The sequence below is a fragment of the Gossypium raimondii genome, chromosome 5 (genome assembly GCF_025698545.1).
Source record: "Gossypium raimondii isolate GPD5lz chromosome 5, ASM2569854v1, whole genome shotgun sequence".
Taxonomy (NCBI): Eukaryota; Viridiplantae; Streptophyta; class Magnoliopsida; order Malvales; family Malvaceae; genus Gossypium; species Gossypium raimondii.
In genome coordinates this window covers 32,843,544-32,862,074 of record NC_068569.1, presented here as the reverse complement: position 1 = coordinate 32,862,074, position 18,531 = coordinate 32,843,544, and the positions used below count along the sequence as shown (strand labels likewise).

General features: G+C 35.0%; 3 protein-coding genes across 7 annotated transcripts; all 3 read left to right on the top strand.

Moving 5' to 3' along the window:
* Positions 1 to 4,118: 4,118 nt before the first annotated feature.
* On the top strand, positions 4,119 to 7,015 carry LOC105771363 (uncharacterized). Of its 3 annotated transcripts, XM_012592806.2 has the most exons (6): positions 4,119 to 4,247; positions 4,827 to 5,153; positions 5,239 to 5,368; positions 5,942 to 6,066; positions 6,164 to 6,310; positions 6,528 to 7,015. In XM_012592806.2, the coding sequence occupies exons 2-6, from the start codon at positions 4,968 to 4,970 to the stop codon at positions 6,660 to 6,662; spliced, it is 723 nt and encodes a 240-aa protein (XP_012448260.1). In that variant the 5' UTR covers positions 4,119 to 4,247; positions 4,827 to 4,967; the 3' UTR covers positions 6,663 to 7,015. The 3 variants fall into 3 exon arrangements, with proteins under 3 accessions (XP_012448260.1, XP_052487515.1, XP_012448261.1); XM_052631555.1 differs by lacking the exon at positions 4,119 to 4,247 and having other exon boundaries at positions 4,281 to 5,153; positions 6,164 to 6,356; positions 6,532 to 7,015; XM_012592807.2 differs by lacking the exon at positions 4,119 to 4,247 and having other exon boundaries at positions 4,283 to 5,153; positions 6,532 to 7,015.
* On the top strand, positions 4,220 to 18,343 carry LOC105771362 (uncharacterized). 3 transcript variants are annotated; one of them, XM_012592804.2, is made up of 15 exons: positions 4,220 to 4,247; positions 12,619 to 13,059; positions 13,631 to 13,708; positions 13,908 to 13,963; positions 14,366 to 14,485; positions 14,593 to 14,663; positions 15,180 to 15,273; positions 15,450 to 15,653; positions 16,107 to 16,358; positions 16,686 to 16,794; positions 16,976 to 17,043; positions 17,305 to 17,374; positions 17,454 to 17,528; positions 17,614 to 17,705; positions 17,957 to 18,343. In XM_012592804.2, the coding sequence occupies exons 2-15, from the start codon at positions 12,745 to 12,747 to the stop codon at positions 18,030 to 18,032; spliced, it is 1,680 nt and encodes a 559-aa protein (XP_012448258.1). In that variant the 5' UTR covers positions 4,220 to 4,247; positions 12,619 to 12,744; the 3' UTR covers positions 18,033 to 18,343. The 3 variants fall into 3 exon arrangements, with proteins under 3 accessions (XP_012448258.1, XP_052487514.1, XP_012448257.1); XM_052631554.1 differs by lacking the exon at positions 4,220 to 4,247 and adding an exon at positions 12,045 to 12,228 and having other exon boundaries at positions 17,305 to 17,363; XM_012592803.2 differs by lacking the exon at positions 4,220 to 4,247 and adding an exon at positions 12,055 to 12,228.
* LOC105771364 (uncharacterized) lies at positions 9,431 to 11,551 on the top strand. The gene is made up of 4 exons (XM_012592808.2): positions 9,431 to 9,723; positions 10,024 to 10,113; positions 10,205 to 10,301; positions 11,136 to 11,551. Exons 1-4 carry the CDS (start codon positions 9,531 to 9,533, stop codon positions 11,272 to 11,274), a joined length of 519 nt encoding a protein of 172 aa, XP_012448262.2. The 5' UTR covers positions 9,431 to 9,530; the 3' UTR covers positions 11,275 to 11,551.
* Positions 18,344 to 18,531: the final 188 nt, after the last annotated feature.

Here is an 18,531-nt window from a genome sequence, read left to right as displayed (position 1 = left end):
GGAAAAGTACTATGTTATTGGAGGAGTGAAAAAGTAATTAAGCACTAAAAGTGCTTTTGAGAGAGGAAAAGCTAAAAATTTTAGCTTCTCCTTTTCAGAAATGTTTTTGAAAAGCACTTTTGAAAAGCCAAAAATTCCAGCCAAAGCAATTTGTTTAGCACAGCTTTTCTTCCAAAAGTGCTTTTGGAGCCAGAAGTGTTTTTTTTAAGCACTACAAAACATGCCCTAAATTAACAACTAAGTCCTTAATCATCAAAATCACAATAAACTACTTAACAAAATAACCTTATCTAACTATCAAGCTCACAAAACTATTATTAACCTTTAAAAACTTCACAAACTCAATAATGGCACTTTCCAAAACGTCTAAAAGTTTCACAAATTAACCCTTGGGTTAGCTAGATTAAGCTTCAACGATCACAAATACATCAAAATTATTAAAAATGGGAGTCAAAATACTTACATGCAAACTAGGGCAAGAACCGAATACTCCAAGGTATATTTCAATGGTGTTTTTTCAGTGATCAAGTGAAAATGAGAAGAAGATGACTATTTTTTTTCTTTTTGTTATTTTGCATAATAATAATTCTTTTACTAATTACTAATTTACCCTTATAAATTAAACATAACTTTCCTATCAAACAATACCAAAATCTTCCACTCAATAACTCAATGGAATATTTACCTTTTAAATCCTTTAATAATATTTCCTTATTCATTTAATATATTTAATTCATAACTACTAAATTTTGCAACTATTATAAATTAGTCATTTTACTTAATTAAGCCACTGATCTCCAAAATTGCTTAACCAATTTTTTTATTCGACCCTGAACTAACCTTACACTTAATAAATAAATAATAAAATATTAACTCATTGATCAGAATTATGGTCCCAAAACCACTATTTTTGACAGCACTAAAAAATAGGATGTTACATGAAAAGTTCGACCAAAGAAAAGTCTTATGGCGAGCAGAGTAGCTCGAAGGGTCAGGTGAAGTCCACCACCTTGACAAGGAAAACTTGTCATGAATGAACAGGGAGTAAATTTATGTGTAATTTATTTGTATCAGTCACCCTCTTGTGAAAGGGTTTATTGTGAGCGGCCTAACGGAGGAACTCACTAAGTTTTATTAAACTTACGAGTTTATTTATGTTCACAGGACTTACGAGGCTGAACGAGGACTCAGATGAGGGACCAAGCCAGATGGAGTGGTGAGATTAAGAATTGTAAGCAGTTCAAGTTATGCACATAGGACGGTGGTACTATTAGAGGCTTCGCCTCAAGATAAAGCATGGTGTAAACAGACGTCATCCTTAGAGTTTGGACTTTTAGGACAAATAGTCCTTAGTAAGATTTTAAGAGTTGTATTGTAAACAAACAAATTGATTAGAGATAGAAATTTAAAAAAACTAAGCATTTAGTGGTTTAAAGCTTTAGATGTAAGGATTTTTATTTTTAATTTTTTTAGTAGATAGTTTTAATTTAAATCGATTTATAACAGTTAAATTAGCAATTATTAAGTATAGGTCCATTTATGACGCTCCATACCTAGATCCAACGGACGGGTCGGGAGTGGGGTGTTACATCACTGGATAATGTCACTTAGGCAAGTCAAGCAGATTCATATACACGAACTGCTTCACAGACCTCCTTGGATCTTGCCATGGCCATGGACCTACATTCATCAAACGCCCCATAAAGGGCTCTCATATTCAGCTTATAATGGGGTTCTCATATACTGGTGCGCACCCTTCTCCACACAATCTGCCCGAACCTCCACCAAGCCACATATCATATATATACATTCATTTTCGATTTAGTCCGCCCAAACCTCCGCAAATCCTCCTTGTTAATTTTAACACCTAAGTGTTCCCCCGCAAGGCTGGGGCATTCACCATTCACGGTTTGCATTTACATGCCATACCAAAGGCAAATCACACATTGTTTTCCCTTCTCCGCCTTCCATCTCAATCACACTTCGACAAACCTCCACAACTCCGCATAATTCATACACATGCAGATAAGCAATACCACTGTCCATGCATGAAACACATTATGCCAAACATTTCATGCACTTTCATATCAACACAATAGGCATCACGATACATTAATATTCAGTTATGGAGTAACTCGTCATTTACCCATCATTCAGCCAGAGCATTTATCACTTTAGGATAAAAATTACAAACCCAATAAACAACACCAAAATGTAAACATCCATTTAAAGCTTGAGTTCTAGAATTCATCTGGAAGTTGATGCCAAAACCCTCTTCTTAGTTGCTTCCTTTGCTACTCGAGCCTCCAGCTTACAAAACATAATGACCATTTCAGAATTTTCAATGAAGATAACTTATCATCACAAGAACAATAACTTGTTTGCATACAGAGGCCATTTAAAAGGTTATCCAAAAATTTTAACCAAAATAAAACAGAACCGATGGATAACAGAAATCCTTACTTTCTTTCCTTCTCTTAAATCCATGAACATAGAAAGGTTAGGAAGCTTACTAGCTTGAGAAATCATCAACTACTTATGCACAAACTGTGAAGAAGATGAAGAACACTGCTCCTTTCACCTTTCTCTCTTTCAATCCAAACTAGTGAAGAAGATGACGAAAGAACAAAAAAAATAAGAAAATTACACCGGAGAATAACGTCTCTCCCTTATATACCACTCACGCACTTCTTTGATCGATCTCAATTTCAACAGCCAAGTGTGCAAATCTATAATCATCATGTCTCACACCAAGTAACTCTCTAGTTTAAATGTAACAGAACCAATGTTGAATTAAAACGTTTCCACAACTAGTCTGTCATTTCTACTTATTTCATTAAAGCATACTCAATGTGCAATCTTTTCAAATTAATCCTCAAAATTACCATTCCAACATAACTTAACAAATTGGGGTGTGACATTACCAACTAACCTCAATTGTACGCCAAATTTGGTATTAAGGGCTGAAACCGAGAGTCTTCCCATTGATGATTCTGGCATTTCTTGATAGAAGCTTTATAACAACATTGTGAAAACATTGCACAATCGTATGGTTGGACTTTCTACTTCTTGTTCTTAATTTACTAGAACTGTTGTCGAACTCGGACCATTTTCCTCGACATTAACAAAGTGGACATATAAATCTAGTATAGCATTTTCATTAGAGCAATGCCTATCAAGCATCGCCTCGACATCCATGTCGCCTTTGACCTCAAATATATCATATCTAACAAGGTTCAGTGAAATTAAATATCTATATTTCAAGCTCGTAATTCTCCTCCAGCTTTAAGTCGACACTTTCCTTCTAATTCTTGACTGAAGCTTGTTCAATTTTATGCTTTGGTTGATAGCCAACTCTACAGATTTGGCCGATACAAAAACAACCCCAATATCGGTGTCACAAATTTGACCGTCGTAATAAATAACGGCTTTAATTTGTCTACTCATCTTTGTCCGAATAACCTGTTTCATATGTTTAAAACGAAAAGATTATATACAAAAATAAGTACTCATTAGCCAAATTAAAACAACGACACTTGAACTAATTTACTTTGTTGGGTCGATTTTTAAACTTCAGATTTTTTGCATCAATAATGGCTTCTATATGCAAACCTCCTTATGAAATTGATATGCTCGAAATATGGAAACCTCTACACAAAATGTGTTCAATTTATAAGAAATTCTACCATCGAATATGAAATATAATTTCAAAATGTTGAAAAAGATTGAACATGACAAGTAAAAAAAACACTTTTAATAATAAGTGTTTTTCTAAAAAGTTTTTAAAGATAACATTATTATCTGCCGCAGAAAGATTGAATGGGATGTGTCAATTTTATTCCCGGATTCCCTTGTGAAATTTTATCCCGAAATACCCGAATGTAAGATTAAGGTTAGGATTTAGGGTTATTAGGGTCACGATTTAAAAAAAAAAGCATAATGGGAGACACGCTTAGCTGGGACAAAAACACATCGAGTAGGAAGCGTTTTCAATTGAAGTGGTTGTTGGAGGCATTTTCCTATTTTCTCTACAAAAAAATAGTTTATTTTCTTAAATTTTAAGAAAAATGGCCTAAAACCCTAATATTCTTCTTTTTTTTTTTTACCAAAAAGTAGTTTCATTTTCACCCCAACCCATTTATGCCAAAATGAGCTCCGTTTTTCAATAATAGTTGTATTTCATAAACAAATCCGAACCCCTAGTTAAATTAAAGATCACTTTTGATTCTTCAGCTTTTGAAATTCAGGTACGTTATATATTATTTACATTAATCGAACTCTAAATTGTATTGGGTTTCGTCGAATTTTAATTTCGTTTGGTCAGTTGTTTACTTCTTTTACGAAAACTTTGGACTTTAGGTTTAGATTTCCCAAGACGTAACCGCTTAAATAATTGCTTTTTATTGCATTTTAATTAAAGTTTATCAAATTTCGGATGAGGAATTAGGGATGTCTTGTTATTCCTGTATTTTCATGGTATGTCATGAGGATGATTCGATAATTGGGGAATTTTTGGAAGGTGGATGCTGGGGATTGAAATAAATAGGTTAAAAAGTCTTGAAATTTGTTGTTTATCATTGATAAAGCTCTTGTTTTTTTATCAAAATATTGAATTTTTTGTGATAATTTTGTTATTTCGGGGCGGGGATAGTTTGAATCCGTTCTCTTTTTGGGGGTGTTAAAGTTTGAGTTTCTGGACTTCGGGCAAACCTTCCGTTAGGGACTCTGATTGGGAGCTGTTACAGTTTATCGGAAAGTGGCTACAGCCACAACCATGGGGGGAGTCCCGACTGACAATGTGGACTTTGTTGTCACCTTGGATGCAGAGAGTAGGTCTTCTTCGGAGTAAGCCAAAAAACTAATAGAGGAAAACGCTATCTTTGTTAGTTCTGCCCTTCTAATCTTCTTGTTCTTGAACCTTCTTCTTTCCCGTACTTCTTCTTTTATCTGTAATTTTCGCCTCAAACATGGAAATTAATCCTCCAACTAAATCAGTTGAAATTAAAGAGAAAGACCTCTTCAAAGCTGCGGAGAAGGGCGATTCTTCCATATTCAAATCCCTCTCCCAAGACCACCTTACCAAGTCTCTTAAACTCCGGAATGAAGACGCCCGATCTCTTCTCCACGTCGCCGTCTCCTCCGCCCACCCCGAGGTAACCCCATACTTCTTTCCATTTCCTGAGTTGCCCTATCTCTATTGGGTTGATTTGTTAATGTGAAAAAATCAATTTGCATTAGGTGGTCAAACTACTGTCTGCCGCCGCTGATGAATCAGTTGTGAATGGTATCGATGAAGAAGGTTGGGCTCCCATTCACTCAGCCGCCAGCATTGGTAATTTGGAACTTATGGAAATCCTGTTGAGTAAAGGTGAGAAATTTGTATAATTCTGATTTTCCAAATTAATCCTAATGTAGAAACTCAGTTGTTTTGAGTTGAGTTGTGAATATATGTATGTGTATGTACTTGAATTGGATTAAGAATATTCAAGCAAAGTTTATGGAAAAGTTATGCTGTAAATTAGGCATTAAAGGGTGTTAATTTAGCATATAACTGCTACCAGATCAAATACTTTGTAAACCTTTTGTAGCTCTCATAAATCATACTAGATCTTCGATTCTGTTCTTTTTAGTTTAAGCTTTCCATTCTGCAAGATCATGTCCTAATAGGGTACTAGAAAATCGGAACATTAGAAGATTAATGTATCAGCATGTTCAGAGTATCCATAAGCTGCAAATCTATGGAATTCATTTGTGCATGTACATATTGGTTGAGAATCTTCCTGCTGGTTTATGGAAAATGTTTTTTATCCTGTAAGCTTCTTTATTAAGGGTCTTAATTGAGCATAAGCAGGGTTCTTACTCTGATTGTTATCTCGAGTGTGCGAATTTTGCATTCAGCTGATGTTACGTATTGTTATTTTCTTATTTACTTTTTGCGAAGGAGCAAATGTTAATGTAAAAAATGATGGTGGCCGCACCGCCCTTCATTATGCTGCTAGCAAGGGATGGTTGAAGATTGCTGAACTTCTGATCTCTCATGGTGCAAAGATTAATTCAAAGGACAAGGCTTGTAACTTCACACATAAATCATTTTTTCTTATATAGGGGCTGTATCTTTCTTTTTAATTTCCATTTCATCAGTTGATAGTATGACTAAATGCAGGTAGGATGCACCCCATTGCATAGGGCAGCTAGCACTGGGAAGTCGGCATTATGTGAACTCTTGATTGAGGAAGGGGCAGAAGTTGATGCTACCGATAGAGCTGGACAAACTCCTCTGATGAGTGCAGTTATTTGCCAAAACAAGGAGGTACTCTCTTTGAGCTTTGAGAAACCGAGGTTTAAGGCTCATGCTGGTGAACGTCATCTATTTATCATCTCTTTTACATTTGAGATAACCAAAATCAGTTCTATGCTACTATGGTGATTTACATTACTCACAAATTAAGATAGGGGAAACCTGAACATCTTATGAAATTTTGCGGACTTGGGGTATTCTTAGTCAGAATTGTTTCCTTTGGTGTCAGGTAGCCCTCCTCTTAATAAGACATGGAGCGGATGTGGACATAGAAGACAAAGAAGGATATACTGTTCTTGGCCTAGCTTCTAACGATTTTAGATCGATACTGATCGATGCTGCCAAGGCTATGCTTGAAGGATGAATTTGACCATGGGCACGTTGATAGAGTGTGTTGTGCTGCTGACTAAAACCGTGTGTTTTCTGGAAAAATCTGAAACTTAGGGGGGAGGAAAAATACCACTTTATTCAGTTCATCTTGTGAGGAATATTTTGGAGTTGCACTTTAGTAGTATTTGAGTAATTATTTTGTTTCAGTTTCCCCTTCGATCTGCCTATAGGTTGCGTTTTTATTGGTTGGGCATTGAACTGAACTTTTTGGTAGATAGTCAATGGACTTGCATCTAAATATTAAGAGCCAAGGGTTAACACTATGTTTTCAAAATCGGACCGGTCAATCCGATTCATTTTAATGAATTGCCTAGTAAGTTATTTGGATTTTTTTTCCCCTAAAAATGAAAATGTTGTCTCAGTTATGAAAATATAACACGGTCAAACACAATAGCAAATACTGTTCACCCGATAAAAAAGCAGTGCATTAATTAACGAGGAAGTAAAGTTCCCTTTCAATAGAGAAACTTCAAACTAAAAATATAAAAAATAAATAAATGTTGTCATGCTTTCGGTCGGGTTGATGCAAAACTTTAAGTTTATCTTTTAGGCTAGGGTTCGGTCCGAACTAAAAAATGGGCCTAAAATTCTATTCAATTTTAGCCCAGATAAAAAAATACCATATTGGAGTTCGGCCTAAATTGGAGTTTGGCCTATCCGTATTACTTCATTTTAGATTATTTTTTATATAAAATAGATTTAAAAAGTATAATACATTAAATACACTAAAAATATTAAAATAAATGTTTCGGCAAAGTAAAAATATATTAAACAATATTTTTATACTTGAATAACATCAACATAGTTACAATTTCTCAAGTAAATGCCTCTAAAATAATAGTAAAATTAACAATAAAACAAGAGCGATATAATATACAAACAATAACAACAAAATAGTATAAATATAATAGAAAAATGATTGCAAAACAATAACATAACAACGGTAAACAGCAGCAGAAAAAAATTTAGTCAAATTCGAGTCAAGCCAGGCCAAAAAAACTTGCTTGAGGCCCAACTCATTTAGAAAATGTGCCTTACTTTTTGTCCAAGTCCATTGTTCGAGCCTATATTTTTTTCTAAACCCTCTCATTTTTCAGGTGGACCTTCGAGCCTAGGTAGGTAGCCCGACTCATGACCAAGTTTAGTTGGCATGTTGCACTTGCATGCTCATTTTACGGAGTTTGTGACTAGTGCCAACAACCTGAGGGAGGTGAGAAACTGAAGAGGACAATGACATGAAGGAGGCCGAAGCAACAGCTAGCAAACAACAGCAACGAGCAAGCAGAGGCACAAACCAAGAGAGGTAGCAAATCTGAAGGAAGCAGAAAGGCCACACCCTCAATGTCAACTTTTTCTTAATTCAAACTGGTGTGGCCTAATTAGAGGTGATCATGGGTTGGGCTACCCAACCCGGCCCGATGGCCCGCCTAAAAAATGGGAGGATTCGGGTAAAAATATAGGCCCGAAATATGGGTTTAGGCAAAAATAAATTAGGCCCGTTTAGAAAATGGGTCGGGCCTAGGGTAAAACATTTTTGGCCCTGGCCCAACCCGACCCGGCCCGAATTATATATTAAATATATATTTTTTTATTTTTAATCAAATATACTTTTTAAAAATTAATATGTTATTTTCTTTTTAAAATATGCTATTTTGGTGTTGTAAAATTTAATATGGGCCGGGCAATTTTCTTTTAGGCCGGACTTAGACAAATTTTTAGGCTCATATTTCGGGCTGAGTCGGGCTCAGGCTCGGGCCTAGAAAACGAGCCTAAAATTTTGTCTGGATCTGACTCGAACCTGACCTGGCCCGACCCATAATCACCTCTAGGCCTAATACCTGGTTTGTATTTAAGAGTATTTTTTTAGTATCGCTTGGACATGTAGACAACATAACTTAATATATATATATATATATATATATATATATATATATTTAACTTTAATTGACTTATTGATAAAAGGTGAGAGAAATTTTAGGTAACTCGAAAACATTATAAAAAATAATCCATTTTTAAAATTAATTTATATTTTATATTATTTACGTAATTAATCATTTTTAGTATTATTTTAATAAAAACCCACAGCTTTATATTCATCTAGAGGTCATGGGCCGGGCCGGGTTTCGGGCCCAAAAAAATTTCAGCCCGCGTCCTAGGTTTGGGCTCGGGAAAAATTCCTCGAGCCCGGCCCGGCTCATTTTTTTAATAAACACCAAAAATTTATTTAAAAAAATAAAAAAATATTTTAAAATTAAAAAATAAAAAATATATTTTTATTATATTCGGGCCGGGCCAGGCTAGGGCCAAAAAAGCGCTACCTGAGTCCCGGCCCGTTTTCTAAACGGGCTTCATTTTTTACCCAAACCCATATTTCGGGCTTATATTTTTACCCAAATCCTTCTATATTTCGGATGGGCCGTCGGGCCGGGCAGTATATTCAACCAATAAAAAGAAATATTATTTTAATATAAAAAGAAAGAAGTGGGTAACAGCATTATATTATTTTAAATATCTTCTCTTTTTTTTACTGAAAAGTCTGAAATGAACCGTTTCCTCCATGCCAAACCCCTTTTTATATATTTTCAGTATTTTTTTAACATGTAAACCGGTTGGGCCGGTGGTCAGGCCGGTTCGATCACCGGTCCGGTTATAAAATCGTTGGGTTAACATACTAAATCGAGCTGATGACCTACATCTTAATCCAATCCTAACCTAAACATAAAGTCAATTTTCATTTGTAGACTTGAAACTAATATCAACCGCTCATGGGGGATTCTTTTTTAACCCTCTTATCTTTACTTATTAAGCTTGTTCATCTCGAAGAAAAGCCAACAACCCAACAATGATTTGCTCAACAGCTTCCTCTCTCCCCATTTATTTTGATGAAAGAACCTCTATTACCTCCACTAAAATCTTGAAAACTTCTTCTTTTTCTTCTTCTTCACCTTGTTATTTACCGTTGAATTGCAGTGTGTTACACAAGTCTTTTGTACCTTTGGCTGCTTCAGTTACTATTCTTCTGTCTCCAATTCCAGGTACCACTATACAATGATTTAATGTTAGACTTCCATGTCTTCAATTTGAGTTCATTGCATTGACTGTTTATTTCACCACTTGGGTAACTTTAGTTGCTTCTTCTTTTCCTTTTTCCTTTTTCCTTTTTTTTTTTTTCATTTTAGGATTTTGTTTATAAAATTCTTTGTTGGGTTGGATATGGTATGTTCATCAATTTGTTTCGACTTCCATAAGAAATTAACTATAGAAATTATTGAAATCCAAGGTATAGTTAAAAAAATGATTACTTGAGCTTCTGTGTTTTTTTTTTTCTTTTGCAGCCAAAGCTGGATTGTTATCAGGATTCCCCGGAATCGAATCAATCCCTGGTCCTCAATTACCTGAAATTGAGTTCCTAAATCGCTTCAATGGTTTGATTTATCGTTCTCACCATAATCCGTTGACATTTGTGGTTTGAATTCTAAAATTAGCCTTAAAAAATATTGGGTTTTGATTATGCAGAAGAAAACCAGAAGAAGTACGCTGAAGCTGATGCAAGATTCAAGTCATCTCCCTTGCTGAAGCAGCTGTTAGAGCGGTCAAAGCAGAACAAAGAAAAGTAATTCACTTTCTTTACCCCATATCACTATCAAAGTTGCTTACTTAAACTGCATTACTTCAAATCCGGTTCATGCAATAGCCTTAAAAAGTGACATGAAATTTGAATCCGAGCATCTATAATCCCTTTTCCCTTTTATCCTAATACTATGAACTACTTGTCTCTAGAGGGAAGAATAAAAAAAGGGTGTGTTTGTTTAACTACGGGGATAGAAAGAGGTTGTAGATGTTCCAATCAAATTTACTAAATACGTCTCTTAAAGGTGTTTACATGAATCAACTGTAACTTATTAGTTATTGAAGTTGCATTATCGATATGGAAGGGTTGTAGATTTCAGGATTCAAATCCCAAATTTACTGAATACTAAGAATAGTTGCATGAAGCAAATAAGCACGTTATTTGGTTAGGCATTGAGATAGAATTGTGATGTTGAACTTGCAATATTTCGTGTAAAGGAGGCCTTAGTATGGGGATAGGGGAACGATTGCAATGTTGAGAATCTAACTTGAGACATATCAAAATACCACTCATAAGGGTGATTGCATGAACTGACTGAATTAAGCTCTAGGTTCTTGAACTTGCATCATCTGATTAGGCATTGAGGTATAATTGTGATGTTGAACTTGCATTATTTTGTGTATAGGAGGCCTTAGTATGGGGATAGGGGAAGGATTGCAATGTTGAGAATCTAACTTGAGATGTATCAAAATACCATCTCTAAAGGGAGATTGCATGAACCGACTGAATTAAGCTCTAGATTCTTGAACTTGCATTATATGATTAGGCATTGAGATAGAATTGTGAAGGTTGCTGCAAATTATTGCAAAATTGCAGGAACAAGCAAGAAATTCAAGACAAGTACTGCATGCGCGGGGCGGAGTGGGGAGTAGGGGATTGTTCAGTGGAGGCAATGTCGCCGGAAGACAAAGAAAACTTCATTGCAATGTTGAAGGAAAAGGCTGGAATCAAATGAAATGGTCATTTCAATTTGCTTGGATATAGATCAAAGAAGAATGGGAAGCAAAGCCAACATGCAATAACAAAATGTAATAGCAATGGCAATATATAGCCCTTTTTTGGTTTAAACATCCCCATTCTTCAAATCATCAAAATCCATACAAAACAATGGCAGGATGAAAGATGGGAAATCATCCTTAAATCGAAAATTGTATGCTTTTTAATATTTTTTTTGTAGATAAAGTTTACCTTCAAGACTAACCATTAAAAGAAAAAAGGATATTTAATTTCTATTTGCAAAGCCAAAATTGAACATTAAGAAGTAAACCATATGTGTTTTGGGCCCGGAATTCTTTTGATTTTCTTAATCAAATTCGTCAAATTATAGTTTTGATCCTATATTATGCACAAATTTAAAATTTAATTATTTTGGCAAAATTTGGTCTTTATTAGTTAGTACAAAAGGCTAATAAAAAGCACTTTTAATTCACTGCGCTAACATGTATATTTTTGTATTGGATAGGTGTTCTTTTAAGCAAAAATCATGCCATTCATTTATGCAAATAGAAAAATTATATAAAATTAAACAATAATATTTATTTTGAATGACCAAATTAAATATATAAAAGGTTAAGAGTAAAGGGACTAAAACCGTAATACAAAGATATATTATTTTTATATGAATCTGGTTTGATTTTCTCTAAAAATAGTTCTACAGGGAAGGACGGGACCTAAACGGAATATGCCGAAAATTAGAGGGCCACTAACATCATTAGTCAAACAAAAACCAACACAAAATGACAATCGAATAATTCTTTTTTGTACCCAAAAAAAAGAAAATTCCTTTTTCACCCAAATCCATTTCTGGCCAAAATGAGCTCCGATTCAATAATAGTTGTATTTCAGAAACAAATCAGAACCCCTAATTAAGTTAAAGATCAGTTTTGATTCTTCAGCTTTTGAAATTCAGGTGCGTTATGTTATTTACATAAATCGAACTCTAAGTTGTATTGGGTTTCTTCGAATTTTAATTTCGTTTGGTCAATTGTTTACTTCTTTTACGAAAACTTTGGACTTTAGGTTCAGGTTTCCCAAGACGTAACTGCTTAAATAATTATTTTTTATTACATTTTAATTATAATTTATCAAATTTCGGATGAGGATTTAGGGATGTCTTGTTATTCCTGTATTTTCATGGTATGTCATAAGGATGATTCGATAATTGGGGAATTTTTGGAAGGTGGATACTGGTGATTGATATAAGTAGGTTAAAAAATCTTGAGATTTGTTGTTGATCAGTGATAAAGCTCTCGTTTTTTATCAAAATATTGAATTTATTGTGATAATTTTGTTATTTCAGGGCGGGGATAGTTTGAATTACCTTATTTTAATCATAGAATCCATTCTCTATTTGGGGGCATTAAAGTTTCAATTTCTGGACTTCGGGCTCACCTTCTGTTAGGGACTCTGATTGAGAGCTGTTACAATGTATCGGACAGTGGCTACAGCCACAACCATGGGGGGAGTCCCAACTGACAATGTGGACTTTGTTGTGACCTTGGATCAAGTCCCGCGGTGGAGTGATGCAGAGAGTAGGTCTTCTTTGGAGTATGAGAATGGAGATCCTTCATTTTCAAATTCATTTTTCCCCGACCCTTTAAAGTCTCCTGAAGAGGAGAGTAGTAGAAATGGGATGGTATCGAGGTTTCCCGTTGATCATGAAATAAACTCAAAGATATACTTGTGGAGGGGTCAACCGTGGAACCTTGAGGTTGATGCTGTTGTTAATTCTACAAATGAGGTAAGCACTAGGTTTTCTCTATCCTACCCGATCTGTAAAAATTTGAGACATTTTGAAGATCCCATGAATTGCTTTAACCTTGGGTATGGAGAACCTTGCCTTTTTTTGCACCTACAAGTGTATGTGGTATAGTGAAGCAAATATGGAAGCACAATGATGAGAATAACTCAATTAGTAACTTGGAACTGTACCGAATTGCTATATGAGAATTGAATTCATAAAAGGAATAATAGAAAAAAAGGGTTACTTTTTTTAGGGAGCCTAATTGTTTACAAAACTTATCTGCATGGGCTCTGCATCTTTGTTCAAAAGTTAAGAACTGAACCGAGCTGAGTTTTTTTTTTTTTTTTCTTCACACGAGTATATTTAACCATTTGCACTTGTATATTTTCAGTTTATCTACCATTTTGTACTACCTTTGAGTGGCACTGGCAAGTTTGATCCTTAATGTTCTGATATGAGAACTCAGTTAAAGTTTTGACCCCTTTAAACACCTAAGCTCCTCACCAAGAGCATGTCATTAGTCAAAGAGGTAAATTTATTGATATGTTCTTTCCTTGCTGGGTTGCAGAACTTGGAAGAAGCACACAGTAGTCCAGGTTTGCATGCAGCAGCTGGACCTGGTCTTGCAGAAGAATGTGCAACACTGGTATGCTAAAATGTTAATCAGGAAGAAATTTTATGGGAACTGTTAGCATGGATGCACTAAATGATCTGTTGCACCATTTTGATAGTTATGTCGTAAACTTTGGTTCAGTTTATGGAAAGCTTTTGTGATTCTGAAGCAAGTTCTTCATTTTCAAAATAAACTTGAAGCAAGAATGACTTGATGTTGCTTGTATGGACAGGGTGGATGCAGAACTGGAATGGCCAAAGTTACTAATGCATATGATCTTCCTGCTAGGTGTGTATGTCCACATTCTTGCACAACTAGAGGCTGTCTAGATATGATGTTTTACAAAATATTATCAGAGACTTGCGTCTGCTGCTTCAATGAAGTTCTTTATAAATCAGATTGATAATGTATTCTTTGTTTATGTACAAAATGTAACACTTTCCTGTACAAAATGTAACAGCTTATTGCATGATGTCATCATCTCATCTGATCATTTATGGGTTAGTTTTGTGATCTTGCTGCATGTGGTTCTGAGCTAGCGTTGGGGCAGCCATACAAACTTGATTGTTATATTTTTCATTTTGGAATATAAGTATTTGATTTAGTTTGTACCAAAATTGTTACTGTTTAACTTTTAGTCATAAAATTGTCTTCACTGGAAACTGAGGGTTTTACGTTTCATATCATTAGGAGAGTTATCCATACAGTTGGTCCCAAGTATGCAGTGAAGTATCATACTGCTGCCGAGAATGCTCTGAGTCACTGCTACCGCTCTTGCCTTGAACTTCTCATTGAAAATGGTCTTCGGAGGTTGGTATATTGCAGATGCTATATATGTATTTTTTTTCAATTTGTTCATTTCGTATGTTGTTTCATGGAGTAAGATATTCAATATCCTTTGACATGTGTGAATGCAGTATTGCTATGGGATGCATATATACAGAAGCTAAAAACTATCCCCGTGAACCAGCTGCTCATGTTGCTATAAGTGAGAAAATTTCCTACATATTGCAGCTATTTGTCTGATTCTTTCGGTCATCTGTGAACTAAAAATCCAGAATTTCCTAATATATGTTTTGCAATTTTTTATTCATTATGTGGTACTTTTATTACAGAAAGTGGTGAATAAAAATTGAAGCAATTTTGCTTATCTCATCAAATGAACAAGACAATAATATTATAAGATATTATATTTTTAATATTTGCAATGGATCAATGCTAGTTAAGCCTCTAATTTTCCTAAGTTGACTCTTCCAGTGTGCTGTGAGAAATACAATGTTAAGAGTCATTGACTTCTGTGGAGTTTTCATTTTGTTCTTTTAGTTCTTTTTTTGACGTGCATGTTATCTGATATTTTGTTACTAGTGCATAGTTTCTAGAAGGGCTAAAGCTCTTAAAAAACCTCTCTGTTTGTTTTTACATGCCTGTGTTTCATATTAATATGCCATTAAAACTGTTTTTGAGGTTGAATATTTCTGGTTTCAAACTTTGTCCTTTTCTTCAGGAACTGTTCGGCGACTACTGGAAAAGCAGAAAGATGAAATCACTGCTGTTGTTTTTTGTACTGGCACGTCATCTGATACTGAAATCTATAAGAGGTATCATAGTATTAATATTCATTTCTACGACCTTGCAAAGATGGCTTGCTTTGTTTGAATGCATTGTTATACTGCCTTCCTGTCTCGAGGAATTTGATGATTATTCTACTTCTTCTTTTGCTTAAAATAATGCTATAGGCATGAGGTGTCATCTCACTTAATTTTTTAAATTGTAGATTGCTTCCACTATACTTTCCTCGAGATAAGCATGAGGAGGAAGTGGCTATATCTAAGCTTCCTGCTGATGTCGGGGATGAGAATGGTGAGACTATCATTGATGAGCGTAAAATCAGAATAAAGCCATTGCCCAAAAAGGCCAACCCAAAGCCTTCCGAAGCTCCAGATGAACTGCCTGTTAGTGATGTAGGTTTGGTACGAAGGTCGGTTGCCTCAATTTCATGAATAAAATCTTTTACATTTCCCTACATTTTTATATTCTGTTCGTGGTCGTGGATTGGTTCTTAAATGCATCATTATGTGCAAATATTGGAATATAGGTGTAGCTACATCACAATGCACAATCTTGTGTATTTTTTTGGTTTCCTATGCTTTTTTTCCCCCAAAAGTATATTGGTTAATGTAGTGTAATAAAATCTGCACTTTCATTCAGACTTCTTTCAAGCATTTCCTAGTGATAATCAATTCAAATTATAATCAGAGTAGCTCCAATTCTATAGCTTGAAAGTGTAACAATTTTATCTCTGAGTTTTCATGGCACCTTTTATTATTCTCTTGCAATTATGGTGGTTCTGGGTTGATTATTCCAAGTAGTCTTGGCCTATTTGGATTTCAATTCATTGGATGACCTTATTGGATGATTGCTTTTCTTTCAGGAATTCAAGTTACCTGGATACATATTTGGATCCTGCTTTCATGTCCTTGATCAAAGATCCAGATCAGAGACGGCAGGAACAGTGGGAAAAAACTTCTCAAGCACAAGGTGGTTGGAATTGTGCTAAGTTGCTTGGATTTGGTGATCTTGGTGGGCCCCCATTATCTGCTGCTGAAGAATACTCACTTCACTCTAGATACATTTCCAAGGCAAATTCTCTTAATCTTTCTGAAATTGCAGAGATGAAAATTGTGTAAGTTTATCATGTGTTTCTCCATTCTTATCTTCCCTATTGAGTTACCATTCCTCTATTATATTTTAGTATTTTGGGGATTGGGTTAATCTTTACATTTCCATTAGTAACTTGGGTTCTTTACAGTCAATGTTTGTGGATACACTCGTGATGATAAACAGTTCAAGTCTGTAGACGATATACTTTCCCCATTTTATTTGTTGACTTTACTAACTATATGCGGGACCATGTTTTATTTATACAATGAAACTCTTCAATTTCCATACATCTTCAGATTACCCCCCAGTCTTAATATAATGTTTAGTTAGTTTATTTGTTTTATCTCAGTTACCGTGGAGGGGTGGACAGTGAAGGTCGCCCTGTTATGGTTGTTGTTGGAGCACATTTCCTGCTGCGGTGTCTTGAGCTTGAACGCTTTGTTCTCTATGTTGTAAAGGTATTCGCTTTCTAGTTTCTTCAATCAGACTCCTAAAGTTTCCTGACATCGTCTTATTTAGCTACTCATCATTAAACTGCTTAATTTTGGGAAAAGTTTTGTGGCTATGGGTCACTTAACAGTATATGTTTACTGAAAGCTGGCTTTTGAGCTAAAATCATCTTTTGATTATTGATTTCAGGAATTTGAACCCTTGATACAGAAGCCTTATACTATTGTATACTTGCACTCTGCAGCTTCTTTACAAATGTACGTATTGATTTTTGAGACTTTTTCCCTTAAAAGAATTACCAGGTTGGGCTTTAATTAAATTAAATGTTTGAATTCTTTAAACTGATTAAAGAAGCAATAAAATCAAACAAAAGAGTTATGCCTTTTCTTTGGACAATAGAATCTAGATTTGGAAATTGCCTTTACAATTAATACAAACAATCCTTGGTACATTACCGTCATATATCCTTGTTTTAATGCATTTTCATATGTTTGTTTTCTGGTTTCTGGAACAACCAGCCAACCTGACTTAGGATGGATGAGAAGATTACAACAAATACTCGGTCGGAAACACCAACGTAATCTGCATGTATGCAGCAATATCTATCCCATCTAATTTGAATATTCATATATAGTTGTTTCTTGATCCCCTTACTTTTGTTGTATAGGCAATATATATTCTTCATCCTACCTTTCACTTGAAAGCCACAATTTTTGCTCTGCAAATGTTTGCGGACAATGTGGTACGTCTTAATTGTTCTTATAGAGGAGTGATTTACCCGTTTACAAATCTTAATGTAACTTGCTGTACTTGGAATTTATCTATAGGTGTGGAAGAAAGTGGTATATGTCGACAGGCTTCTGCAGCTATTCAGATACGTTCCTCGTGAGCAATTGACCATCCCCGATTTTGTGTTTCAGTTGAGTGATCTAGTTTTATCTTCTTATTATTTCAAGCGAAACATGCCATCCTTTCTAATACGTAATCGAGGGGCGTTCTTCTGCAGTGTTATAGTAGCTTAATCCTAATAATTTTGTCATGCATGCAATTGAGTCGTTCAACAGTTTTCAGGACCAATCTCATTCAATATGAAATGGATGTTTGCGAGTGAGAGGGTCAACTTAAAAAAGTAGAAATGATTCTAATTTTCTGTCGATATGATGATTGCAGGCACGATTTAGAAGTGAATGGTGGAAAGGGTCTTATAGTGGATCCCCGGACGAAGTATGTATATCAACGACCGTAGACACGAAATATACGGTATCACCAGTTGATATTCCTGGTTTGGTTTCATTTCAACTCTATTTGGTAGGCAGATTGGGGGGGGGGGGGGATTGGTGATTGTTTATGGTGTAGAAATAGCTATTTCTTGATTTATTAAACAATGATGTGCTTTTTTCTTTTTTTTTATGTTAGGGAAAGTAATATTCTTGCATCATCTTAAGTATTAATTAATAATATTTGGTGGGAGATCTGAGCTTTAATGTCTTTCAACTTTAATTCACTCTTGTGAAAATCATTGAATCAAATCTCGTAAATGAGGATTATGGTTGGTGATGTCCGGTGTGGGATCATATTGAGTTTTCTAATTTTCCATCTCTTAGAAAACACTTTCTTGTCTTTGGATTCCATTTTTTCTCGGTGCAAGGGCGTGTTTGGTCGGATTCCACCATAATATCCTGTTTATTTTCATTCCTTTTTTGCCCTTTAACAGCAACTAAAAATAAACCCAAATAAAAAATATA

Excerpts from the sequence above, each read along its gene's own strand:
- LOC105771363 (XM_052631555.1), top strand. The coding sequence starts at position 4,968 with ATGGAAATTAATCCTCCAACTAAATCAGTTGAAATTAAAGAGAAAGAC. Across the intron at positions 5,154-5,238 it reads TCTCCTCCGCCCACCCCGAG|GTGGTCAAACTACTGTCTGC; the intron begins GTAACCCCATAC and ends AATTTGCATTAG. Across the intron at positions 6,357-6,531 it reads GAGGTTTAAGGCTCATGCTG|CCCTCCTCTTAATAAGACAT; the intron begins GTGAACGTCATC and ends GGTGTCAGGTAG.
- LOC105771364 (XM_012592808.2), top strand. The coding sequence starts at position 9,531 with ATGATTTGCTCAACAGCTTCCTCTCTCCCCATTTATTTTGATGAAAGA. Across the intron at positions 9,724-10,023 it reads TCTTCTGTCTCCAATTCCAG|CCAAAGCTGGATTGTTATCA; the intron begins GTACCACTATAC and ends TTTCTTTTGCAG. Across the intron at positions 10,302-11,135 it reads TCAAAGCAGAACAAAGAAAA|GAACAAGCAAGAAATTCAAG; the intron begins GTAATTCACTTT and ends GCAAAATTGCAG.
- LOC105771362 (XM_012592804.2), top strand. The coding sequence starts at position 12,745 with ATGTATCGGACAGTGGCTACAGCCACAACCATGGGGGGAGTCCCAACT. Across the intron at positions 16,795-16,975 it reads TTGTTCTCTATGTTGTAAAG|GAATTTGAACCCTTGATACA; the intron begins GTATTCGCTTTC and ends TATTGATTTCAG. Across the intron at positions 17,044-17,304 it reads TCTGCAGCTTCTTTACAAAT|CCAACCTGACTTAGGATGGA; the intron begins GTACGTATTGAT and ends TGGAACAACCAG.